Source organism: Mirounga angustirostris, unplaced genomic scaffold (assembly GCF_029215605.1).
Source record: "Mirounga angustirostris isolate CCGP_5_RB_7025 unplaced genomic scaffold, mMirAng1.0.hap1 SCAF_3, whole genome shotgun sequence".
NCBI lineage: Eukaryota > Metazoa > Chordata > Mammalia > Carnivora > Phocidae > Mirounga > Mirounga angustirostris.
The window spans coordinates 141,972,266-141,994,609 of NW_026991711.1; the positions used below are offsets into that span (position 1 = coordinate 141,972,266).

The 22,344-nt window shown below is 40.0% G+C and overlaps 2 protein-coding genes across 10 annotated transcripts in view; both read right to left on the reverse strand.

Moving 5' to 3' along the window:
• The window catches only part of TTN (titin), a 275,368-nt gene that overhangs the window by 212,958 nt on the left and 40,066 nt on the right, over positions 1-22,344 (reverse strand). For 8 of the 9 annotated variants that reach the window (XM_064586770.1, XM_064586777.1, XM_064586776.1 and 5 more), the window contains exons 40-44: positions 21,068-21,299; positions 19,286-19,570; positions 18,952-19,077; positions 13,793-13,981; positions 8,342-8,398 (exon numbers count right to left, since the gene is read on the reverse strand). In XM_064586770.1, coding sequence (XP_064442840.1) covers positions 8,342-8,398; positions 13,793-13,981; positions 18,952-19,077; positions 19,286-19,570; positions 21,068-21,299 — 889 coding nt within the window. Of the gene's footprint in view, positions 1-473; positions 7,250-8,341; positions 8,399-13,792; positions 13,982-18,951; positions 19,078-19,285; positions 19,571-21,067; positions 21,300-22,344 lie in introns of those variants that run through there. The other variant, XM_054506115.2, reaches the window with a different exon arrangement.
• On the reverse strand, positions 8,581-13,522 carry LOC135363722 (myosin light chain kinase, smooth muscle-like). The gene is made up of 4 exons (XM_064585750.1): positions 13,486-13,522; positions 12,235-12,709; positions 11,112-11,731; positions 8,581-9,269 (listed from the first exon to the last, which is right to left on the reverse strand). Exons 1-4 carry the CDS (start codon positions 13,520-13,522, stop codon positions 8,938-8,940), a joined length of 1,464 nt encoding a protein of 487 aa, XP_064441820.1. The 3' UTR covers positions 8,581-8,937.

Consider the following 22,344-nt stretch of genomic DNA (forward strand, 5'->3'; position numbering starts at 1 on the left):
CCTGATGGTATTTTAAAAATTGAGAAAATGGGGTAGTCCCAAAACTGGAAAGATCTTTCTTTGCATATCTTGCAAATGTACAAATGTCTAGATGAACTCCACCCAAAAAGAATGTACCATTGGTCCCTTCAAAATCAGGAGTTAAATATTAATAATGAAAATAATTTTAAAAGAGCCAAACAAATATACTAAGGTTGCAATGTAAAACAGATTATAGAACTAGTTATCAATTGCGTGAAGCTGGTTTCTGTTGTTTGTTATATCTATTCTAAATCCAAGTCAGTAAGCCTGGATTTGGATACAAAAGGGTTACAATTTCAAAAATGACTTCTACTCAGAGCAGAGAGGAGATTTACCTTACCAATTTGTCTGCATGGTCATCTGACCCGGTCTTCCATCTTATGTTTTACTTTACGTAAATAGTTTATCTGCTAAAAGAGAACGCATTCTACCGAAACTCTTTTTGGAGGAGGCACGAGGGTAAAGCAGTGGTACAAACAGTTAGGTAGCTACGGAGATATTTAATCGTGCTTGATGATTCACAGCAGAGTTGACACAGTCATAGTTCCGTAGTTGAGATCACAGAATATTTACATGTGCTACAAATATGAGATTTCTACAGAGAGAAACTGTTTTCCCAGGGGTTTTCAATGTATCAAATTCAGACCGAGTAGACCTATTTGGAAATTGATTGGATCTTTAAAATTTGGAAAATATGGAAGCACTCAAATCAATTTAATCATTACGGAGGCACTGAAACTTTGCACAAGAAACTAAGTTAGGGTGAGGGCTGCACAGGACTCTGCCATTCCTGACTTGTTCATAGCCACACACCTGTACTCACCTTCGTCATCTTTTCCTAAGCTCGTTATGAATAGGTTGTGGAACCCTGTGCCACTTTCCTCAGCACAGAACCGTGTACCTTGCACCAATCTCCCATCTTTGTACCAGTAAACTGTGGGTCGTGGAGAGCCACGAACTAAACACTGGAAATAAGCTGCTGTGCCTAAAGGTGCATAACAGTCAGAAATACCCTTGATAAACCTGGGAGGCCCTTCCACCACCTGAAATTCAAAAAAGCTGCCTGAATATTTGCTCTTTAGGACTAACTCTTCCTTCAAGCTGCTTAAAGTCACTTTGCTTTTCTTTGTTGTCATAGCAAACATTTCGGAATCTCCCATGGTGAGAAATCCCCGGCAGATAGCCTCTCCTACACAATTCATAGCTCTGCACCTATATGTGGCACTGTCAGACGGACAGACATTTCGAATTTTAAGGGTGTGACTTCCGTTCTCCTCACTGATCACATATTTGATGTTATCTGGTTCAATACACATATATTCTTTATACCATTTAACTTCTGGGCTAGGGATGCCTATGACTGAACATTTGAACACAGCATCTGAGTTTTCTGGAATTTTAAAATCACAAATAGGCATTATAAATCGAGGAGGCATTTCAAATACTTCTAAATCAATTTTTAAATCTTTGTCTTCTTCCTCCCTTGAGGCCATATTTGGATCTGCTAAATTCAGTGGTAGAACATCCAGACTCACAATCATGCTTTTATGATCAGGAGTAAATTCAGGAACTGTGACTATTTTCACTTGCTTCTCAAATTCTTCAACATCTTTTTCACTTAATTCAACTTCCAGGACAATTTCTTGAGGAGAAGGAGTTCTTGATGATGTTGTGTTTTCCAAATCAAACTCCATGACATGCTGATGTGTTACTGGAGGTGGGAGGGCCACTGCTCTTTCTTTTTGGAGTACTATGTCTACTTTTGCAAAGCTCTTTGCTTCCCCTACGATGTTTACGGCATGGCACATGTACTCTCCCCCCTCTCCTTTTCGAATGTTAGAAATTTCCAAAGAACACACATTACCCACCCTTTCTATTTTGATTCTTTCATCTGGCTCTAGCAAAGATTTATTTCGATACCATTTCACACCAGGAACTGGAATGCCCTCAACTTCAACAATGAAGCCTAATGTTGTGTTTTCATATACATTCCTTTTGGTCAGAGGTTCAATGAAAGATGGCGGCATTTCATTGTCTTTTGGTTCAATGGCTTCATTGGGTGTGCCAAATGAATCGGAACGCCATAGTTCATTAGCTGAACTTCTCTCTCCTGTAGGTGTATGGAAATGTTCATTGGGTGTACTGTCCTCCCTTTCTATTTTTGATGGGTACCTTTTTAAGTTTCCAGGGGGATTTGGTCCTCCAGTAGGAATAGAGTATCTTTCAACTGTTTCTCCTCCTAAAGGTGTAGAATATCTCTCTATTGTCTCCCCTGGGGGTGTAGAATATCTTTCCTGTGCCTCTCCTGGCGGTGTAGAGTATCTCTCTAGAGCCTCCCCTGGGGGTGTGGAATATCTCTCCAGTGTCTCCCCTGGGGGTGTGGAATATCTCTCCAGTGCCTCTCCTGGAGGTGTGGAATATCTCTCCAGTGCCTCTCCTGGAGGTGTGGAATATCTCTCTGCTACCTCGCCTTCAGAAGGCGTGGAGTACCTTTCGGCAGCTTCCTCTAAAGGTGTAGTTCTTTCCACAGTCTCACCTCCCGAATTTGTTGCGGATTGTTTAGTTGTATCTGAAGGAGTAAAATATAAATCAGGAGACTTTGGAGTTTCAAAATGTTCAACAGATGATGGTGGGGTATAAAACTGATCTAACTCTGAGATTTCTTCACTGCTTGTACTTCCCACATCAATCGAAATATCAGATTCAGGGGAAAATGGGCGACATAACGATTCCTGTTGTTGGTTGTAGTATTCATACACAGTGTTGAAAGTTACTTCTTCAACCTCCATTGACGTGATTGATTCACTCTGGAGAAGATTTGCCTTGTGTTTGGTGTCTTTAGTTTGAGGAACTTCGTGCTTTCCAGCAGCAAGTAAATACTGTATTAGGGAGGTCTCAGAGTCCATTACTTCTGTTGTATGTGCATCATCTGATTTAGGAAGATTTTCAGAAAAACAAGTTTCTATCTTTTCTTCTTCAGTAGTGGAGAGAGAAGTTTCATTCTGAACCTGAACTTCTTCATAACATTTTTCTTTTCCAAAGGCATCGATTTTTTCCCTTATTTGTTTATGTGGATTCTGCTGGTCTTCAGTCGTCAAGAATGGAAAGCTCTTGCTCAAGGAGACTTTTTTGTGGCATGTGGCTGCCTCGTGAACATCACCTCTGTCGTCTCCCAAAATTCCAGTGACATATCCCTGTGTCCTTCCATCCTGCATCTGAAATAATGCCGACTCTGGTTCCAAAGTGTGTTCTTCTTCCTTTTCACAGACCTCTAAAAGCTTTTCCTCGCTTGCTGCTTTTTTCAAATGTGGAATGAAACTTCTATCTCCATTTTCTAGAGAACTTTTTTCCTCAGAAATATCAGTTTCTCCTACATCAGCAGATGAGGTTTGAAGTAGGGCACATGATTCATCATGCGTTTCTTTGGAAAAGGATTTAAGAGAAATATTGGGATTTAAAATTTCTAAATTATGTTCCTGTATATGTTTTTCCAAAGACAGGATATTTTCATCAAAATGACTTTTCTCCAACACAGTCCTATTTGAAAACTCCTGACAGGAAGACATTTCTGGACTGGTAAATATGTTATTTAGCACACTCTTAGAGGTATTTTGTGTCTCAGATTGTAATGTTTCAGTGCCAGCAATTTCTTCTTTATAAGGTGTTTCCTGTTGCCAAGTTTCTGGCTCTTGGAATTCCTTAGCTGGATCTCCTATATGAGAATACATTTGTTTTAGATCAAATACAATGCTCTCAGCAACAGCTATTTCAGAAGCAGGATGTTGGATTTTAAAATAAGCTTCTTCTGGTTGACCACCATCTAATGCTTGGACTTTTAGATCTGCATTTTCTATTTGAGAGTGGGACTGCTTTAAGTCAAATGTAATAGGTGCTTCATGTTCCACCCTTCCAGAAATTACAGATTGATCTCTAAGACCTATTTCTTTCTGTTGTTCCCTCTCTTGTACTTCAAAATCTTTATGAGTTTGAGAAGAAAGCAGCTTTAAATTCATTACAATGTCAGATGAATCTGGTTCAGTATCTGGAGACATTGTCTCTGCCTGATACATATTTGCATTTAGGTTACTTGATCTTGATTCTCTTTGCTTTAATGGTAAGTCTCTGTCACCAAGCTCCCTCTGAGGAGGATTGACAAATGATTTCCTGGTAAGTATTTTTTCTAGAACTCCTTTTTCTACATGTTGTATCTTTCCAAATGCAATGATTCTATGCTTCACATTTTTCCTTGGGTAGTGTCTCTCTTCAAGGGGCTCTTCATATATGAGGATAGATGAATCTTTTGGATTGTAACTATCAGAAGTTCTCTCAGACTGGATATTTGGTAAATAGTCACTTTGGGCATATTCTTGCACATTTTCCCTTTCTGCATCACCAACTTTTCTGAAATCATTTTTTACCTCTTTCCTAATTCTTTTAACTTCACTGAGATCATCAACAAATGGATAAACAGTACCCTCTGCTTGGCACAGCTTTGATTTTTCATTTATGTGTCCCTCTTTCCCTTCACCCTGACACCGTATGAGTTTGGCTGTGACAGGCTTGTTGATTTTTATGGCTTTAGAAGCACCCTGCATAAATCTGGGTAATTTTTCTCCAGAATATGTGCAACGAACCTGATCTTTCTGATCTATCTGTTCAATTGTCTCAAGGCTTTGAAAATGTTCCCTTACGGAATGCTCTTTTATATTGGATTGGGGAGTAAAAGGACCAGGTGGATAATCATAAAAATGTGCCCTTACAGATTCTCCCTGAATCTGTTGATCTCTGGAATATTTTGCATAAATTCCACAAGTATTTTCTAATTGACTAGACTCCCTGTAAGTGACCGGTTCCACTGTCAGATCTGAAACACTCTCAACTGTTCCTGAATTGTTTTCAGCAACACATTTATATTTTCCAGAATCTTGAGAATTGATATCATTAATATATAATCTGTAGCTAAAATTAACTTCTTCAAACTGAAACTTCTGGTTCTGCTTTAATAGGAGCCCATTTTGAAACCATGTCACGACTGGTTTAGGCTCACCAGACAATAAACATTCAAATACTATGGAATCCCCTTCTCTACACCTGGTATGCTTTGGCATTTCCTGTAACATTTTTGGTGGCTCATTAGTAATATCTGACGAAAATATAAATTTGTGTTTTGGTAACTGCGGAGCCTCATCCTGAGGTGTTGCTTTAGGTTCCAACTCCTCAAAGTGAAACGATTCTCTTGACTCTTTATCCTGTTCTGGGGTAGGAGTAGCTGCTGTTACCTGAATTTCTACAGGAAAGCAGAGCAATTCTGTGTCTGCAGAGGGAGGAACTGGGAAGTTCGTTTGGAGATGTTTTTGGCCCTTTTGTCTCCAAGACGGCTGAATGCCTTTTGTTTGGTCAAACACCAATGCCAGCTCCTCTTCCTCATCAGTGTATTCGCGCCACACTGGGAGTGTATGTGTGTCAACACCGCACCCTTGCTTTACCTTCACTTTAAGTATACCAGTTGTTTTTACTGTTCCATATTGGTTAAACAGCACACAGGTAACAGAACCTTCATTTTGAGGAAGGACAGAAGAAAAAGTTAATATTGAATAGTTTTCCAAGGTATGAGTGATAAAGCCTCGGTTACGTGGGATTGGTATATCATTGTTATACCACGTCACTATGGGTGGAGGATATCCTTGAAAGTGACACACAAATTTACAACTGTCACCTTCATAAACTTCTTGAGATTCAATTTCGTGAAGAAATGAAGGTGGGCAATGTTGTGGAAGCTTTTGGAAGGAACTTTCCATAAATCTTGTGGTCTTTCCTTCTTGCTTGGTTTCAAATTCATCAGCTTCTATGAAAGTAGAGTGCTGTAATTCTCTCAAATCATCTTTTCTTATTCTCTCACTATCTAGTTCTGTATTTTCTTCAATATTTATAACTGCACCAAAAGCTTCACTGGCATGTGGAATAATAACTTGGGACACCTCTTCAGGAGTCTCATATATTTCCTCGTTCTCATTTATAACAGTGATGTATCTAGAGGACTCTCTAATTTCAGTTTTGGTCATAATTTCTTCAAGTTGTTCTCTTGCTTGGGTATCCTCGCTTACTAGAATCCCACCATATAAATGGTCTTTTTGGAGACTTTCTCTTAGAAATGCCTCTTGGCTCATTGTTATTTCAGTCTGGAGGATTTCTTCATCAGCAGTAGTTTGAAAGCTTGTGGGTGGTTCTCCAGATTCTACATTTTGATCCATTTGGTTAGGAAGGACCTGTGGATTTTGGACAATACCCTCACATGAATGACCTATCTTATCCCTATTTTCAGCTAGATCCAATACAAACCTGCCTTCTGTCTCCTCTCTAGAGAACAGAATGTCTTTATCGCTAGCTTCACTTCTCAGAGTTCTTGCGCTTATTTCAGAGGACATATCTGAAAGAGATAATTTCTTTTTCTCCATTAACATTTTTCTAGCCTCCCGCAAACGTTGCAACTTCATTTTGGTCTCCTTGTCCAGGAAGCTTTCACCTACATTAAGCCATTCCCTTATGTCAGATTTACTTTCTAAATATTCTTCATCATACGGAAAGTCAGTTTTCTTGCCTGGACTTACTGTCTTAAAGTGTATAGTTCGCATCATTCCTATTTGTTCTACATCTTGTTTTTTGTTAAAGGGAGAGCCAGTAAACCTCAGGCCAACCTTTATCCTGTCTTCTCTCCTTTCAGCTAAAGCCTCTGTATTTCCATGTGTCTGTTCTGCCCTTTTCAGAAATTCTAAACGTTTCTCATCTTGCCCTTTTTGCATAACAAGCAACGATGCTGTTGACTCAGCGGACCCTTCACTATTAGTTGCTAACAATCTGTAACTTCCAGAATCTCTGCTTTGGACGCTTTTAACCTCTAAGCTGGAAGAGTGATGATGTAAATCACTCTCAGTTTTTATAACCCGTCGAAGACCCGTTGGGATAGGCCGATTGTTATGAAACCAAGTCATTTCTGGCGTTGGACAAGCAATTAATTTACACATAAAAACAATGGGTTCCCCCTCTAAAACATATTGAAACGTAAGTTTTTGGGTAAAAGAAGGCTTGAAATATTCGGGCCAGGAGCTCGTAGATATTTGACTTGCATATCTTTTAGCAGCCACGGAGCTGTGGTCTAAGTTTTCAGAATCTGAAAAGGCATCGCGCGTATCTCTTTCAGAATGTTCAGAGTTCCCCTCGGAGAACAGTTCTGAAAAAAAAGTAAATTATAAAGCATTTTACGATTTTCCATAGTATTTAAAAAAGTTGAAAATAAATGAAATTGCAAAATAGGAAATAAAATAAAATGCATGCTACAGATTCTCACAAATCCATAAAAAAAAATTTCACTCACCATATTTGTTCGAATAAACGCAACACCATGCTCTGTTTAAAAGATTCTGACACGAAAATCGTTCGTTGTCTGGTCTTTTCTTCAAACTGTTGAAATTCTTCTTGAACAAGCAAAAGTGCATTTTAAAATAACATGTTCCTGTGCATGTTTTTTTGAGAGCAGGAAAACTTTGTTCTTTTGATGGCTAAGAGGAAAATCTTACCTGACTTGCAGAGAGTGGAATAAACGCCCTTTCTGATCCTTTTGATTGTAGATTAAATTATTATATTTTTGAGAATTAACCATTTAAAAATATCTATAAGAACTATAACCATAAATAATTAGCTAAAATAAAATGAGAAGGCGTTTATTCGAACTAATACAGCCATGAAGTCACAATGTTATGCAAAGGAAAGCAGGCAATACGGATCACGTAAGGCAGCTTATCTGCAAGCCAGTGTAAGAGACATATCAATGTTAAAATGATGAATGTGCATGAAGTGTACACCAGAATGGGAATGTAACATTTTCACACACCCTAAATAAAGTAGCATTTCAATCATAATTCATTCATGACATTGCATTCTGAGAATGACAGCTAGGTTATTGCCCATTGTTCAATTTAATTCACTGTGATTTTGAAAACAAACTTCTACTTCTTGATTTCATGCATTAAGATGACAACTTTTTCCAGTACACGCTTTTGAAAATGGCTGCAAACATGAAGTTGAATGTGGCTGATACATTTTAAATACAAAATTTTAAGTTACCATCAAACAAATTACCGTGAAATGCATGTAACCACCAGCATATTAAATGAGGCATGCGACATAGTAATATATACTCTAAGAGATATATTTGTACATCTATGTCATTTTTCTCAATATTACTAAGAAAAAGTAGGCAGCTCAAGGATTCTATTAATCCTTCAGAATTTCTACTTAAATCTCACATCCAATAGAACAATACCTTTCATCTCCATCTCAATCTGCTCTTCAATCCTCCCGTGCAAAATGGATTCTGGGGCTAAAATGGAAAAACATATATGGAGATTTTAATGATTAATTCCATATACTTTCTGCCTCGATACGTATATTCATACAATTACAATTTTCTCTTTATTCTGGTAATGGAAAACTACATCCCCCAAATGCACCCCCCAAATCCATGCCAAACAAATCAATGAGCTGCTAAAGTACATGACAGTGTTGGCAGAAAGATTTTAAAAAACATTTTTATTTTAGGTTCTCTGTGAAATTTCCACTTTTAGTTCCATAATTCCCCATGCCTTTACATGCATTCAAAAAAACAATCCACAAACTATAGGAATATTCTTTTTTTTTTTTAATGTCCTATCGACTGAACACTAAGAGACTAAGAGATGGAGTCACATTGAGAAGGAACATGCATTTTCTAACTTCCCACTTTTTGCCGAGGGCTATTCTCAGGTTTTCCTGCAGAATTAAGTGTTTCCTGCTAGTAAGTAGTCCTTTGATTTGAACCACCTTTAAAACTTTAAACTAGACAAAGTTTGATGACATATTAAGGAGCAAAACAAAGAGCCCTCAACTCAAAATGGCTTTTATTATATAGGGGAAAGGCGCAGGCTTTAGACACAATCGTTTCTGGGGCAGCTTGCTGAGAGCAAGGTGGGTGCCCCGGTTCCCGCTCAGTCTTCCGTCCATCTGTGTGGCATCACGCGCATGTGCTGGACTCCCTGGCTTCTCCGTTCCTTGCAGGCTTTGGCACGAGGTGAATGACAAACTTGATATTTTCTTTGATGATTCTCTCTTTACTTCGTGGCTTGTTTTAATTTGTGACTCTTTGCGTGTTTTAATATTTTTAATGTCTGAACCAAGGGCAATTTTTGTAACTGCTCTGGTTTGCGATTCTTTTGCTGGGTGAGAATAAAGTTAGGAAAAGGAATAAATTAGCTGTGTTTGTAAGAGTAAAACACATGCTGAATTTAGAGAAGATGACATGTCATTAGGATGAGAAGGAAAGCAGCATGTTAGTCCCCAAACTAATATATGATACATCTGTGCTTACTATGCACAGAACTCACAGACTTACGGGGTTTTATATTCCTACATGATCTTCATGGATAACTGTGCAGCCTAAATAAAGTTATAAGGCCAAAATACAAGAGGAACATATGAAGACTGGTCTTATGTTCCATGATTAGACAACCGTGCCTGATCCTTCATTCTTCAAACACTTAAAAGTGGCTTATCTTTCAACTTTATTCTTAAGTATAAGAGAGGCAGTCTGGACTTTCCAAGAGAAAAATGCTCATGTTCCAAGAACACTTTAATAATATAATCAATTAGAACCGAGTGAACTGGAAACCCTTTGGCAAAAATGTCCAGCTCAAATCCACTCTGGCAACATGACGATCAAGCATGTACTGTGGCCCTAGGTTCCTTAGGAAGCAAGTTGAAAGACCTACAGTTCTCCTACCTCCACAACACAGCCAACTCCCAATTATATAGCTGGAGAACCCGTCCCAGTTGTCACCCACATCACTTCCAGATAAATAGTCACTCTGTGTGATTATTGCACTAGCCAGCAGCTATGGTGAAATTGAGGGTCAGCTCTCTGGATGGTGGAATTTTCCATTTCATTTGCATAACTAGACCTCAGTTCTTGAGATATTCCCTTTGAGGACTATGAAAATATTATCAGAAATAGCTACAGAACAAAATGTCAGATTAAGAAAAAAAAAAAAAAAGACTCCTGTGGGTGAGTGAGGATTACAGATATATTAAATGATGTATGAACCTATTTCAAAATTCAGAGCCAAGATGGTGGTCACATAGCTCCGTACTATAAAAGGCTCATCTCTAACATCTCAAAAATGGTATGGATGGATCAGGAAAGACCTTGAGGTCACAGGTCTCCATGGACCCCTTGGAGATGCTGGAACTTCTTCCATGGGACTCAGTGAAGATCCTTTACCCGTCGACATACAGCATGGGATTCTAGCACCTGAAGAATAACTTTCCTCTTTCATTAGTATCTAAGAGGAAGTCCATGGATAAAAGGAAGAACTTATCTCTTCCAAGACAAATTTACTCGGGACCTTCCAGACATGGGGGCAAATCGAGCACGATAACAACAAAAATAATAATCTTGCCATGAGATAATTCTATGATTCCAGGAGGATCTGAGACTGTAAAGCAATATCATCCATTGAGAAATATCTACAGACTCCTAATTTTGGTCCAGACAGAACCCTATTATTTTCAGTGCCCTATTTTGCTATTTTCATATTTCCTTAATAAGCATCTAGAACTTCCAGATCTGCAAGCAAAGGGCAGAAATGAGAAATTTTGAGCCTCCTCATATTAAAATAATTAAATTTAAACTTGGTACAGTATTAGGCACAATAATAAGTAATTAATACTTGAGGAACTCTAACATTTTGACCTTCAGTATACTTCATAGATGGCTCATTTGGTAAGTACTAGAGAAAGCAGCACATATGAAATAAACCATAACTTTCTGAAATGAGATTTGAGAGTTAAACCTCCTTGAATCTAGCTAGACTGGAAAGTTAAATGTTCGTCACACGTTTGGCCAATGACCTGGCTGCCTTTCAGAAGTCCTTTATCAACAGAGGGCTAAGTTAGGGATATGCTAATTAACATATTCACTGATTCGATCTGCGTGGCCGAAAAGCTGCATAAAGCGATGAGGATGAAACGAAGCAAGTCACAGGTAAAAACCAAAGAAGCACCTTCTATGTTTAGGACTGCCGATGTGGTCTCCTCTCCATAGTCATTGTGTACAACGCAGCTGTACAGTCCTTGGTCTACCGGCTGAACGTTACATATGATAAGAAACTGAGTATCTCCATTTTGTGACCGCTTTAGTCTTTCAGAGTCCTCTATCTTTACGCCTTCACGAGTCCAGGTTACATCAACGGAAGATTCATCTTGTAAAACACAGAGGAACTGAGCCGTGTCGCCGCACTTTACAGAGAGGTCCTGAAGCGGCAGGAGAATCCGTGGGGCCTCGCCCACCGCCTCTTCGGCCCAGTTCCCAGAGAACTCAGTGTTCTCTGCACTTTGGGAAAGGGACGCGGTATGGCGCAACTCTACATTTTGAACCGACGCAGCTCTGTGGGCGGAACCTCGAGATATACTTTCAAAAACCTGTGGTTCATATTCATAGGATGATCCTTGAAATGGCCTAATTTCATTTGGGGGTATTTTGCTCTCCTGCTTTGTGAAAGAGGAATCTGTCACTGCCTGGGACTTGGTGGACTCTCTTACATCCTTCCCAGAACTCTGCCTAGCCAGGGCTCGCACTGTATAATCAAGTGACAAGAAAAAGAAAAGAATATTAAGATCTAAGCTCTGTCACTTGGCTGGGTTAGCAACAGACAATAGCGTGGAAGATGAAGATGAAAGACATCACTGTCACTTGGAAGCAGCATGCCAGATGCAGTGTGCTCTAGGATGTCACATCACACAAAAGAACGTTTATTCCCAGTGATCCAGTGATGAATGGACGAGGAAGGCTCACGCGAGTGCCATAGAGTATCTGGGTCCTTCCTTCTGTTGTCACTGCAGCTAACCAGAGTGACACAGTCTCTCTTTCTCTGTCTCTTTCTTCCCCCTCCCCCCGGGAATATCATTTGTCCCCCTTCTTCCACATACTATATAAGCAATATACGGCAAGTGGATCATTAGTGATCCAGTGATGAAACGCTGTTTAATTGAGGCCTAAAAAAATACTTACTAATGTAATGCACAGATTATACACTTCAAAGAGATTTCAGCCGTATAGGTTAACCCAAAATTGAGAACTTAAGAGGACCTGCTGGGTGTTACTTTATTAGTAAATTATGGGCTGACCACACTATGCAGTGAGACAAACAGCAGAGACCCTCATTAGTAACAGTGGGAGCAGGAGGTATGAAGCAAATCCAAGTGTCTAAAGCAAGACGAGCTTTACCTTTTGGAGTCACTGTGAGTGCAGCTGCACAAGAGGCTTCCCCAGCACAATTAGAGGCTCTGCAAGAGTACTGCCCGGCATGCTCTGAGTAAGCATCAACTATGAACATTAAAGCCATGCCTGTGGACTCCTCAAAATGGAAAACTACATCTTTTGTTGGTAGAATTGGCTGCTGGTTATGAAACCACTGGATTTCTGGCTTGGGAATGCCAGAAACCCTTGCATGGAATCTGACTGTGTCCCCGCTGCGCACCCTGAGGCTTGACAGAGGCTGGATGAAGATGGGCTTTTGGCCAAGGGACTCCTTCTTAAATGAAACTGATGAAGAGACATGCCACTGGGAGTCTGACGTAACTTCTTCAAATTTGCTAAATCCTGAAAAGAAGCATGCCAACCTTTAATGTCTTACCCTGAATTGAAACCAGAACTCATTTGGAGTGGTCTACAGATCTGTTGCAAATTTCAGTGGTGGACCAGAATCCAGGCCAATCCTAATGTCTTGTCAATGTAGGCTGGTTCCAAGTCACACATGTTCACTTCCACTTTCCAGGCAAACAAGTCAAGGCATGAATAGTCTAAGAAAGTTCACTGTATTGTTCGTGAAGGCAGTAGAGAAGTACACAGTTCGGTGTAGGTATTCCTGTTTTCTGTTTTTATTTTTTCCCCCCTCTGGTTGTAAAATCACACTTTCTACGTTGTAAGTCATTTTAAATTGATTATTAAGAAAATATCTGATTATTATAGTAAGTGTTTAAAATTAAGGGAAAAACCAAAGTTGCCCTCAATCCATATGTATTTGTACATAGTTAATAATACATAGACTAAAATAGCTCAGCAAAAATAGTCTGACTGTATAAAAATATTGTGATCTTGTTTTGAAACAAAGTGCCCTCCACTATCAAGGAAGTGTCTCTTGGCCATCTAAAAGCCCCAAGTATCAGAAATGCTAAACCATCTTAGGACCGGGCCTCTCAACCTTCAGGCGTTCTTTGAATGACGGTGAATACACCTAGCTGGTATGCAGACCTGAAATCATCCTCTGTAGCTTCTGTGAATTCAGAATTGTGTCAAGACAATGGGGGATAATAATGCTTACCTTACAGCATTTCTAAAAAAATTTTCATCCTAGCTAAATGAGAAAACAAATCTACCTATTTCTTTAGCATGTTTCTCTCCATTCTGATACATGCTGATCAGAAAGCATGAAAGCTGGTGAGGAGAGCAATACATAACAAAACATTATAAAGACACAGCAGGGCAAAATGAGAAATGATGGTTTGTGATTCATAATGACATGGGATAAATGGAAAGTGAGAATGTAGCATATAACATGGAAACAATTAGTTGCATTAAAAGAGTGGCAGGGCCAACGATGGTTTACATGGAATCTTTAGTGACTGTTACTGACACTGTGAGAGAGCCATATTTAAATGTGGTTCTTAAGATTGTTTACTATACCTGCCAGTCTCAAGTTGGCTGTGCTTGATACTTGACCTATAGCATTATTAGCAACAAAAGTGTAAGTTCCTTCATCTTCTGGATAAGCTTCAGCAATTTCCAGTTGGTAAGTGTCTTCAAACTGAGTCATTCTAAAGAACCTAGATGGCTTGATTTTCTTGTCCTTGCTGTACCAAGACACTTTCAGATCTGCACCACAAAAGGAAAAAAAAGATATTTAAATCACAAAAAAGTGGTGGATATTTTTACCTGCAAACACAATATTGATTATATTGGTGACTACATTTCATATTTATCTTCATAACATTATATTTCACATCTGCTCTTACAAGATTTCTTTTCATCTTTAAAAAGAAACATGATTCTAGAAAAATCCAGCTTATAGGCTGGTTGTAATGTTTGAAATTTTACAATTTTAGTTATATTCTTTTTAACCACTTGCAGGTCATGTTGTGGAAACAGGGACAAGGTTTTGATATAGTCAGTGACCTTGAGAAAAAGATCATCCTAACGAACAGTCATCGTGATGGGTTTGATCTAGGGTTGTGGTCGCCTACTGAGACAGGAAGTAAGGGAAATCTGTGCTTCGGGGGGGGGGGGGGCAGAAAAATCTATCAGAAAGACAGCTGAGAAGATCAACATTCCTAGAAGTCTAAAACAGACACCCTATAGGCCAAAGAAAAAATTTCTATAGTTTCGTTACTAATGAACAAGCATTGAAAGGTCTTAGCATAGCAAAAAATAATGTTTAAAACTGAAAGAGTCATGGAATTTGGGCATCTTAGATATATTTGGCTTTTATCAAAGTGGCAGTAATAATAAATAATAATAAAACTAGCTCTTTTCACATAAAGAGTTGAATCATCTTATAATGGTAAAAAAATAACCCCAAAAGCAAAGATAAAATAACATTATGTTGTTACAGTTTAAGGTGGAGTGAACTTGAAAAAAAAAAAAATTATACCTCCATTGAAACAATCACCCTATAAGTCAAGAGTGGATTTAAATTTAGTCACAAGTTTTAAAAGACTTCTTGTTTTTGGAGTGTGATCACTATACCACTTCCTTATCTCAGTACCACCCATAAGTGGATTCTCTAGTAGCCCATTCTCCTAGCATTTGTTTGCATTTTAGCACAAATATTGGTTTGGGAAGGTTCCCCTCCTGCCCATGATGGTAGTTGCTTATTAACTACAGGTTCTCCTTTTAAAGACACAAATCACTTCCTTAGGCAGCAAGGTAAAATAGAAAATGGAACCCTGATATCAAAATTTCCCAGCTGTGTGACCTTAGACCCATCATTTAATCTCTCTGATCCAGTCTTCTCATTTGTAAAATGAGATGCATAATAATTCATGAGCTCTTCATTGCAAAAAAAAAAAAGAATTGTGTTGGGGCACTAGGGTGGCTCAGTCATTAAGCGTCTGCCTTCGGCTCAGGTCATGATCCCGGGGTCCTGGGATCGAGCCCCGCATCGGGCTCCCTGCTCGGCGGGAAGCCTGCTTCTCCCTCTCCCACTCCCCTTGCTTGTGTTCCCTCTCTCGCTGTGTCTCTCTCTGTCAAATAAATAAATAAAATCTTTAAAAAAAATTGTGTGAATTAAGTGACTTACACATGGGAAGGGCTTTGTAAACCACTGGCACAAGTCAGTCATTAAAGCAAGACTGTTTAACTGCCACCCCCCCCCCCCCCCCCCCCCCCCAGGGATCAGCAGTGCCTTTAATAATTTGCCCCAAGACAGGGCCGTGTAATATAATAGATAACACCATCACATGGAATTTAACAATCATTCTACAACCATTTAGTTTGTCTGTTATACCTCAATGGAAATGGAACGATGAAGAGTTTGTCCACCCCTTTATGGGGTTCTCAGCATAGTCTTTCTTCCTTTGGTGAATGGAATGAAGCCCTAGGACAGGAATGCACTGCCAACAATAAATGAGCTAAAAGGTGAGACCTCTCTCAGTAATGGACTTGGTGCTTCTGACGCTCTTTTGGCTTCTGTGAGGCCACCCCACTCTCCTTGCTCCCCATTCCACCACTCCATTGTATTTGGTCCCTCGGTTCCTTTCATTCCACCATCTTGAATTCTCCCACAATCTACACCCTTCTTTCTCCTGACTTCCCCAGCTGAGGGCCTTGTCAGCACTTTCCAAACCTATCAGGCTGGCCTCTCCCTTGATCCTTACCAGGTCTCACCTCCTACATCTGTCCATTCCTCTTTTCACTATCACAGTATTGTTTCTGAAAAGCAAACCTGATTATGTTACCCATAGGCTTAAAAATCCTTCAGCGGCTCCTCAATGCAAACGAGATAAAATCTAAAATCCTAAGCATAGAATACCAAACCCTTTAGGATCTGGCCCTTGCCTTCTTTTCTGGTCTTCTCCTCCACTTATTACATCACTTTCCAACCATACTCAAGCCGCTTCTCATTTCCAGCACATGAAGTACTCTTGCAGGCTTTTATGACTTGTAAATGTCATTCTCTGCCTAGAATGCCGTTGTGTTCAATGATTCTGTTGATTCTTCGATGCCCAGTCCATGCCTCTCTCTCTGTCTTGCAAACAAACAGCACTGAGTACACGGGCTGTTACAGCACTTACAACCTTGCGATCTAGTTGTACACGTGCGGTCATGCGGTCGTCTCCTTGCCCACACCCTGAGCTCCACCAAGGTCCTCCCAGCTCTAGTAGCTAATGTAATAATGTTTCAATAGCAGGCACACTGACATTGGTAGAATACAACTGAAGAGATACTTAAAAGAACAATGGGCATCCATCATTGCTAGACTAATTATTTATCATTTTATGTAGCTACTTGTTGCTCAGTAAGCCTCCAAACAACACTGATTATCTGTAGAATAAACGTTAGCAAAATCTAGTTTTAGTACAAGTTTTAAAATTCTACTTTTCCAAATTGCTTTTCCACCAGTAGGTGGCACCAGAGACCTTCCACAGGCAACACTTTCTCATAAAAGCCCCACCACATTGCTCAAGGCCAACCAAGTTTCACACTTAAGTGAATGTTGAGTTCCAAAAACATGTGACTGGGGTTTCTGAAGACTCATAATTTTTTTCCAGTTTGTAGATGGCAGGGCTGAATTTAGTCTGCTAGGGTAGTACCTGGTCAGAGGAAGTTGTATAAATACTTTCAGTTGCAGGGGCATGAAAGTTTTGGTAAGCTTTGGTAAGCTTTTAAAAGGGCATTTTTACTATATTTATAAACTAAAAAGCACTATATGAAGACTACTGTTTTAAGACAATCATTTATATGTATATTGATTTGAAAAATTTCCTCCAAAAATTCAATGAAAAGATAAATTATTTAGTGTGACTTCAGTGAATTTGATATTAAAATGCATTTTTCTTTACTGTGTTAGCAGAATATTATCAAATCAGTCCCTATTTCTTGATATTTAGCATTTCTCCAACTCTGTGCCTTTTTTTTTTTTTTTTAAAGATTTTATTTATTTATTTGACAGAGAGACACACAGAGAGAGGGAACACAAGCAGGGGGAGCAGGAGAGGGAGAAGCAGGCTTCTGGCCGAGCAGGGAGCCCAATGCGGGGCTCAATCCCAGGACCCTGGGACCATGACCTGAGCCAAAGGCAGACGCTTAATGGCTGAGCCACCCAGGTGCCCCAAACAAACTCTGTGCTTTGAAGTCACAAAGTCTATGGTGTTTGTCTATGTTGGTCACCCAATACCAGACTTTTATGTTTATATAATTCTCCTCTATGGCTATACTAAAATTAGTATACTGAGCACTAGTCACTTGCCACCCATGCCTATAGGTACTTTACACACATAATATCTGTTAATTATGCTCATAAAAATCAAATAGGTTCATTTGGTTTCTAGATCAACATCTCTATCTCAGAGGAGGAAATCATCAAGTCATAGAAAGCCAATTGAAATACTAACTTGTTTAGGAAAATGGCTCATGGCAATGCAGAGACTAAGTCATAAACTAATGGAAGAAGCATAATAACAATTTTTAAAAAAACCCACACTTACTAGGAATGCTGTGAGAAGCCCAAGCTCTAAGAATTTCCCTTTGGTGGTCGTACAAAAAGGCCATGCAAATGAGAGAGTGACTTTCATTTGGGATAAAGTTGATTTACCCTATCTGAGGTAAATTTACAATCATAATTGGCTTGAAATGGCTGCAAACGTTTTGTCTCATTCTACTAAGACTGGACTCCTGATGTTGGTGGGGGAGGGAATATCTGGGAAGCGTGCCCTTATTAAAGAGTATAAGAGCTGACTGACTGGGGCTTACTGCATGATGAACACTGTGCTAGGCGCTGGTGTGTGTGATCTAACAAGATCCTGACTCATATTAGTCATTTGACAATCATTCTTTTGTCCAATTAGCAATTACTTATTGAGTATATACTATCTACGAAGCTATTCTAGGACAAGGATACACCCTTGCTGCCAAGGATGGTACTTTCCAGTAGCTACTGCCTTTTTAGGCATGAGGTTCTAGGTACTAAGACAGAGTTCCCGCCCTCGTGAAACATACATTCTAAGATTAAACGCAATACTATCCTTAACTTTACTCATGAAGCACAGAGAACCAGAGAAATCTCTTACTTGCCTAAGGTCACGCAGTGAAGCCAAGATTCAAATCCAACCTCTGATTATAACAACCCTACTTTTGATGTTACAGGCTACTGCCTTCCAAAGGAATATACCTTTCCACACAAGCACTGTCTATAGACTGAATAATGTCTTACATATAAACAGACTCTTCTTTTGAAATATATGTAGATACTATTATAATTAATATAATAATAATTGTAGTTTTTGTTGTATTTTTTTTTCCAAGAGATAACAAAAGTTATCTAAGGGAACATGACATCTTCTGAACATCGGAAAACACCGATCAAGTTTTTTTTTATTGTGGTAAAAAAAAAAAAACAACCCACATAATATGAAATTTACCACCTTAACCATCTTTAGGTATACACTCCAGTAGTGGAAAACACGGTCTATTCCTTTATTCAGTAATTCAAGTAAGTCTTCTGCAAGATTCCCATTAAATGTCAAATTATGCACAAGAGATATTTGTGATGGAGGAAAAGGTGAGAAACCTTGCCTCAGATCACTCTCTGTAAATATTAACAATGATACCTTTGCTCACAAACCTACCTGTTCCAGACACTCTGCACTGAAAACGGGCTGGCTGTCCCTCAGAAGTGACAGTGTCCTGAAGTGGGGTGATGACGGCAGGAGGATAAATGGGCATCTCCTGATCTGGAGACACAACTTCTGGAACTAAAGGAAGGGACCACAAGATCGGTCATGATTAAATCACTTACAGACTGCACAGAATGGAATGTGCTGATTTATCTTAATTATCTTTCTAAAAGCTGGGTAGCAATCTACTTTTATGAGCTCCACATTATATTTATCAGTGCAGTCAGAGAACGCAAAAGCAGGTTTCTTAGGTTTTGTTTTAAGCTGAGAAGTAAGGCATTTCTACCTTCCACTGAGAGCGAAGCCGAGGTTGTGGCAACTCCATAGTCGTTCTTGGCTTCACAGGTGTAAACAGCTGCATCCTCTGGGAAGGCTTCGATGAGCAGAAGCGTGTACTCTTGCCCATCGTGAAGAAATTTGCACTTGAAGCCAGTGGAGAGCAGCTGCTCCTCCTTGTACCAGGCAATTTTGGGCTGCGGTCTGCCGGATATCACAGCGCAGAAGCGAGCAGGCTTGCCAGACTGCACAGTAACGGGCTGCAACTCCTGCAGGATCTGCGGCGGTTCTGGGGCTGGGAGTGAATGAGAACCAAGAGCTTGTGAAAAAGTGTGAAAACACCGGAGAACACGTGGAAGCCTACGTTAATTTGTAGCCAGTGGTAACGCATCCAGAAGCCAGACTTCGGAACTGTGATAGCTGACCTTGCCTCAGAATAGGAGAACATCTGGAATTTCGTCCTCAGATAGAGAGAATAACTTTAGAAAGATACTTCTGATATTTGAGGCTCGGTCGGGGGTTGTTGCTGAGAGTGTTGAGCTTGTCAACATGATGTGATCACCCCTCTCCTTGTTGGGGTCTTGCGGGCGTGTAGCAATGGCCGGTACCCTAAAGAATGCCAGATTAGCTGCTACACACTGCCTGTTTTGTATCACTTGGGCAAACCCTGTGGCCAGGTGGTTCATCACCTTTAGGTTTGTTTTGAAAGTATTTGTGTATATGTCATAGTCATTTCTTTATATATAAGTGCCAATGAAGTACAATCACTAAGTATGAAAAAAAGGAATAAATGTTATTCCAGATCTACTTAAAGGCAATTAGGTAGACTTATGAAAAACCTCACTTTCCTGCTGTGCTAATTAAAGCATCTTCTCAGTGTTGTGATGACTGAGGGGAACTGGGTAGTTCGGGGAACACAGAAATAGGGGGAAAGGACTTCTGTGAGGCTGGTTTTCTGACCTTTGCTTGTCTGTGCCTCAGTCTCTCCAACACTAATCTAGAAATAATAAGAACTGGATACCATGATGATTTGGCCCTCTAGGGACTAAGGGAATGTTGCCAAAACGGCTCTTTTTTATTAACCAAGGTTATTCCTAGTGTTCTTTCATCTGCTTCTGGGGTATTTATTCAGAGTAGGCTCAAGATTAAAATAGGGAGGGACAGTCCTTCTTCTCTGGGTATTTAGGTTAGTCTCATTTCTAGGTCAGCCTCAAATTCAGCTCTAAGCTTTCTAATGAGGAAAGTGGGCAGTTTCATGGCACTCCTCTGGGGACTCGGTAGCATGTGGAGTAAGAGCATCTGGTCCCAGGGTTTGGGCCAAGAAAACTGAGCTCCACATCGCCTGTGGCTCTCTAGGCCCTCTGGGGTCTCAAAGAGGACTTCTGGATTTTCCCAGGCACTCCACACTAGAGGCTGGAAGTGCCCCTGGGGCTTGGTAGCACGACTAGCTCTTAAGCAGTTGACGCCAAGTGCAGAAAACTCGACCAGCTGAATGCTGTATCTAGAAATCCACTGAGGGTCTATTATTATTGACATACAGTGGATATTCAATAGTGTTGACCAACTAAATGAGGATCTAGCCATTAGCCACCTTCTGGAAATGACATCTTTACAGTCTTTTTAATAGCTGCTGTCCCTTTACCACAGGTATAATTGGAAAATAAACGTAGCTGCAAACATACAAGTAGCGTGGCTTCTTTAGAAATTGCCCAGGAACTATCAGCACTTTAGGAACTTAAAGGGGAGGATTATTCCAGATGGGTCCACAAAATATGTTGATATCTCTACCTACCATTGACATAGAGAGTAACAGAACTCCTGTTCCTTCCTGCCACAAAGGTGTATTCACCAGCATCGCTATGCCTGGTCTCAGAGATAAACATCCGGTGGATTCTTCTCTCCACCACATACTGGTGTCGTTCTTGAATTTGGAAGTTGATTTCAATGCCATCTTTATACCAGTGGGCATCAACATCGTCCTCATTGACCTCAAACTCAACGACAGCACGTTGTTTCTCAATAACCTTTTGATGGAGCAACATAAAAAGAGAACTGAAATCCTGCTTTCCTTTCGGTTTTAACCTGTTTCTAAAACTGCTCATTTCAAGAGCATGCCAAACCTATACATTCTGACATAAAAAGTTGACTGGGGGAAGCGCATTCTAATTTGTCCTGCATATCCTTAGACAAATGGTGCCCTAACTTCTGTAGAGAATCCTGCTTACACCTGTACTGAGGAGAAACGCCGCCCCAAAGAGACCATGACTTGAATCCTTAAATGTTTGCTTTTCAACTAATCACAACAGAAATAAAAAACACCTTATATCTGTGAGCTTTTCATTTTTGACAAAGCTCTTCTACTATTTCATTTGATTTCATGTGGTATGAACAAGAACCTCCTGGGGGTAGGTAGAAAGTATTAGCCTCATTTTTAAAAGTGAGGAAATCAAGGTTCAGAATTGGACAGTGAAGGACAGAAGACATATTCAGGTCATCTGTGTCCTCACTGAAAGCTTTTTCACTATGGCCTAAGGCCTGTCATGCCTGGTTCTCCTTAGATGAGCAATATGATAAATCTGAATTCAAATGATATTTCTCCTAACATTCTCTCCACTCTGCCATTTGGGAAGACAGGCACTCGTGAGAACAAGCTCTGCACATGTGGTAGAGAGCAAAGGCGTCTGGCTTAGTGCCCTTGCTAGGAATCCAGCTTTGCTCAAACTGGTCTACCTCCTGGACCTCAGAAGAAGTGTTCCCTGCCAAGTCCCTACATCCCTGCCTCTCCGTAATAGAAGCCATCTGACAAAATGCCACTTTGTTCTACCTTCCCCGAGTTCTAGTTGCTGTGTAAGCACCACCACGTAAATTTTAGCTCTTTCCTGGTTTGTGCTGCTTGGCAGGTGGCAATTTATGAGACAGCGAAGTTTCTACAGCTGCTTTAATTAAAGTATCTAGACAGCCGCTAAGGACACTCTATTTCCCTAAGTGAGGGAAAACTGTGACTAAACTGATGTCAGATTAAGAGTCTAAGCCAGCGGGGATCAGCTGTTTTCATTCTTTAGAAGACTG